Source organism: Alnus glutinosa, chromosome 11 (genome assembly GCF_958979055.1).
Source record: "Alnus glutinosa chromosome 11, dhAlnGlut1.1, whole genome shotgun sequence".
Classification (NCBI taxonomy): domain Eukaryota; kingdom Viridiplantae; phylum Streptophyta; class Magnoliopsida; order Fagales; family Betulaceae; genus Alnus; species Alnus glutinosa.
Window position 1 is genome coordinate 26,425,981 of NC_084896.1, and position 2,390 is coordinate 26,428,370.

The following is a 2,390-nucleotide window of genomic DNA, read 5'->3' on the forward strand; positions in this document are numbered from 1 at the left end:
GTGTGGTTTGGCCCATTTGGAAAATTGGGATGAGAAATCCGGTTCAGTTATAAATCCAGGTGAGACTTTTGATAGTCCTTCTTTTTGAACTATCTCTGGGCCGGGACCACTAACGCTTACTCGGCCCATTGCAAGTGGATACTACAAAAACACAAAGACTAGGTTTCTTCTGTTCGTCCTCCCTCTTCTCCAAAATACATTCAATTAATTTGTTGATGGAACTAAATTATAACGACGTCGTTATCTAACGATTCTATTGGATCTACAAAGTTAATAATTCAGGTAGAGATTTTTTATGGGCCTCCTTTTTGAGCTATCTCCGGGTATTGGGCCTAGCCGCAAGCCCCAAGCCCCAAGCTTCTCACTGGGATACTACAAAAGGGTTTTTTTTTCTGTAGGCTACAGGCATCACGTTCACGAGTTCTTCATCAATCTCCAAGCCGCCCCAGTTGAACGAAAAGAGGAAATCACAGAAATGTCGGAGCAACTCCCCCAAGATCTTCAGATTGACATCCTGGTAAGACTACCCGTGAAATCACTTTTACGATTCCAATGTGTTTCCAAATCGTGGGAATCTTTAATCCGTAGCTCTGGTTTTATTTCCATGCACACCAAGCACAATGAGAGCACCAACAATTATGCTCACTTAGTTCATGGGTGCTTATCTCGGACTGGCCATGAGGAGGAGACAGACTTCGGATGTGAGTTACACGAGTTCGATAATTCCTTCCGTGAGTTTCAAGAAATTGAATTTCCATCTCAGACTAAAGATGAATATTTTCACGAAGTCCTTGATTGTAAGGGATTGCTACTTTTCACCAATCCATCCGGATTGAATGGTGATCATTTCGAACGCTATATTCTATGGAACCCTGCAGCCAGACTGACTATGACTCTCCCTACGCCTTGCATTGATATACCCCACCGCAACTACTACTACAACTACTATTCTCACGGGTTCGGTTTTGACGATAAAAGCAGTGATTACAAGGTGCTGAGAATCGTGTATGAATATAATGGTACTCATGGTAGAACGATGGCAGAACTGTTTAAACTCCGTACAGGCGCTTGGGAGACTGTTAGTGTCATTGACGACTTTCGCTATGTAATAGTACGTGGCGCTTCACAGGCTTTCGTAAATGGGACTACCCATTGGGTTGGATATCATTCGAGCTTTCTCGAGTACTCCCTTATTCAAAAAGAATTGGTGGTCCTGTTGTTTCATATGTCTGACGAGGAATTCCGAGTGATGAAGCTTCCAGATGTTCTAACTCGAACAGATTTCAATTGTATTTCTCTTGTGGTATCTGGTGGGTTGCTCTCTGTGATACAGAACTATAATCCAAGAAACCATGACGATTTGAGTGGGCCAGCTTATAGTTGTTGCATTTGGTTGATGAAAGAATATGGCGTAATAGGGTCATGGAGTAAACAATGCACTATTGATTTAAGGGATCGTGGAGGGTTGTGGGAGACAATCAGTTTTAGGAACAGAAGAGTTCTCCTTCTAACCATGGGCAGGAGAAAAGAGCTGGTCTTATATGATCTCATGACCAATAGATTCCTTAATCTTGGAATTAGAAATATGAACCACTTTTTGCGTACTATGAATACATATGTACAAAGTCTTGCTTTACTCGATCAAGTAAATGCTGTGCCAGAGTACTAGACTTCTTCAAGGGAAAAGAATGCGGCTCACAGAATGGCTCGAAAAGGCTTAGGTAAGCACAATAAAATATTGTTAGACAATTGGCACTCCTTAGGACCCCCTGCTATTCAATATGCTAAATCTTTTATTATGAAGCCTGAGTTGGGTGAGAACGGTTGAAGCAGTTGTTCTCGGGTATGCCAATGGGCAGTTGTATTTGTTCTTTGTTCTTTTTCAATAAATCATGATTTATAAATAATAATAATAAAAAAAATCTCCAAAATTACTTCTACCTTATCATTGTGTTATTGCTTATTTATGCTAAATATCAGTTGACTCTTTTCAATTGACATTGTCGTGTGGTTAGCCGTGTTAAGGAATTTAATGTTTTGATCTATACAAACCTTTGCATAACAACTATGTTTTGCAATGCAATTCCTTTAGTTGTCAATAAATGATAACCTCTTCAAACCTCATGGCTATCTTTTTAGGCCTTTCACTAGCAAGCGTGCCCAAAAGTTACTAACTACGATAGGAGAGGAACAGATGATGGAAGAGTGAAAATTGCATGTTTTTATTTGATTTCATTCTTTGCTTCAATAAGATAATATTTAAATTACACACATAAACAAACGGTTGACTTAAGTTCTCCTCTTTCTCTTATTTGCATTTATAGTTTAATTGTTAGTTGATTTTGATGGAATCTTAACAATTGTTAGTTGCAAAGTCAAATCATTGTTGA

The 2,390-nt window shown here is 39.2% G+C and overlaps 1 protein-coding gene across 1 annotated transcript; it reads left to right on the plus strand.

The window, feature by feature from the left end:
• Positions 1–295: 295 nt before the first annotated feature.
• On the plus strand, positions 296–1,669 carry LOC133881308 (F-box/kelch-repeat protein At3g23880-like). The gene has a single exon (XM_062320233.1). It carries the CDS (start codon positions 296–298, stop codon positions 1,667–1,669), a length of 1,374 nt encoding a protein of 457 aa, XP_062176217.1.
• The last annotated feature ends 721 nt before the right edge of the window (positions 1,670–2,390 follow it).

What these genes read in the sequence shown, in the direction of transcription:
- LOC133881308 (XM_062320233.1), top strand. Translation starts at nt 296, where the DNA reads ATGGGCCTCCTTTTTGAGCTATCTCCGGGTATTGGGCCTAGCCGCAAG.